Source organism: Belonocnema kinseyi, unplaced genomic scaffold, assembly GCF_010883055.1.
Source record: "Belonocnema kinseyi isolate 2016_QV_RU_SX_M_011 unplaced genomic scaffold, B_treatae_v1 SchBZDm_509;HRSCAF=575, whole genome shotgun sequence".
In the NCBI taxonomy this organism is placed as follows: Eukaryota; Metazoa; Arthropoda; class Insecta; order Hymenoptera; family Cynipidae; genus Belonocnema; species Belonocnema kinseyi.
In genome coordinates, this window is record NW_022877496.1 from 1 (window position 1) to 1,614 (window position 1,614).

Consider the following 1,614-nt stretch of genomic DNA (forward strand, 5'->3'; position numbering starts at 1 on the left):
AAGTGAGATTCAAAACTTAAACACTACAGTGCATGTTTCAGTGTAACAAACTTTTTGTCATTTTCCATGTGATTAAATATCACAGGGAACGGCGAGAATATTATATTGAGTAGATGACACGTTACAGTCTTCTTATCTTCTACTTCGTATGCATGTAGTTTTTCGTCAAATTGAATTGTGCTTAAGTCATAACATACGATACATATTTTTTCTGCCTCGTTGCACAGAATAGATTGAATAATACCGAACGTAAAACCATTATCAAAGTCTGAGCTGAGAACGACACAAGTACCCCGCCTATATTCGATTCCTTGCCATTTAATCCACGGTACTTCAATACAAGATGAGTTAAAGTCATAGGGAAAATTCGTCGTATATATGCTTTCTAATTCAGAAACATTATTGACAAGTGAACTTGGTCCCATTTCTAGTTCGGATACTAAGCCCCTCTTACTAATGAGCCTATAGCAAAAATTGAGTTGTTCCTTTAAAGCAAGAGTGTGGGTTATATTGCGTCTAGAATTCGTAGCATATGCGCTAACTTTAAGATGTCTATGGTTAGCTTCACATCTGATCGTGCTTAATTCTCTTATAGGTCCAGACATAGACATAATTCTGCCGTAGTGAACCATATTATGATGTTTCGGCTTAAGAGTGTCTTTAAATAATTTAATGTAAAGTTGATGGTGTTCAGCTACAAGTTTGTCAAGTAATGCACAACATTCGATTTGTACATTTGTTGCTAATACAATATCAAGAATACTTCTCAATGCTAAATAAAATTGCCAAATTTCATCATTCTGTGTACAGTCACCGATTAGCATGGCAAAAATTAAAGTAAAATTATACATCTCACTTCCGGACATCGACAAATGCTTTTTTTTGCTTCATCTATCGTAATGAGTGGTGGCTTGTTAGATATGCCGTTTAATTTATAATTAAATGTTCGGAGCCTAGTATTTAGGAATTCTAGAGATATTGGATTGTCTATTTCAAATAAATAGTGGTAAAGAACGTGACTCATATCATACTTTAATCCTTCCTCGTTAAAATCATGGAATACATCCATGTAAAAGTCATCGAAAATATGAAAATATTTTATTTCATTCCATATTGAGTATTCTTTTAATCCAGACTGATACATTCCTTTTTCAAGATCTTCTTCGTATTCTTCTTTTTTTCGTAACAGGTGCTTTCTTTCATAGCAATCGTGATGTGTGTCTTTTAGTTTTGCTTTGCATAGTCTGCAAAAATAAGTTCCTCTAAAACTTTCGACATAACCCATAGCACTATTGAGACCTAAGTTGTTAGCCATAAACAACCCTATGGCAAAGTAAATCATAATCTCTTCTCCATTTAATTTAAAACTTAAACCGTTGTCTTGCAAGTAATTAATTTCATCAACAAGTTTTCGGAAAACGTCATCATTGCCATACTCACTACAGTCTGATGAATGAAAAAGAAGACCAAGAAATATATTCGCTAATGCTGATCTAAATTCTGGTGGCAAAATTGGAAGTAAAATATAAACTGCTCCTAACTTTTGAACCCCGTGGTGACTCCCTAGTATGTTATTGACTTCGAAATCATCAAAGTATATAAAAAGAGGTATAA

At 33.6% G+C, this 1,614-nt stretch overlaps 1 protein-coding gene across 1 annotated transcript; it reads right to left on the reverse strand.

The window, feature by feature from the left end:
- Positions 1–244: 244 nt before the first annotated feature.
- On the reverse strand, positions 245–1,446 carry LOC117182573 (the record flags this gene model as incomplete). The annotated part of the gene is made up of 2 exons (XM_033375662.1): positions 245–742; positions 850–1,446. Coding segments are annotated over 2 exons (1,095 nt in total), but the record flags the coding sequence as incomplete, so codon positions are not given.
- Positions 1,447–1,614: the final 168 nt, after the last annotated feature.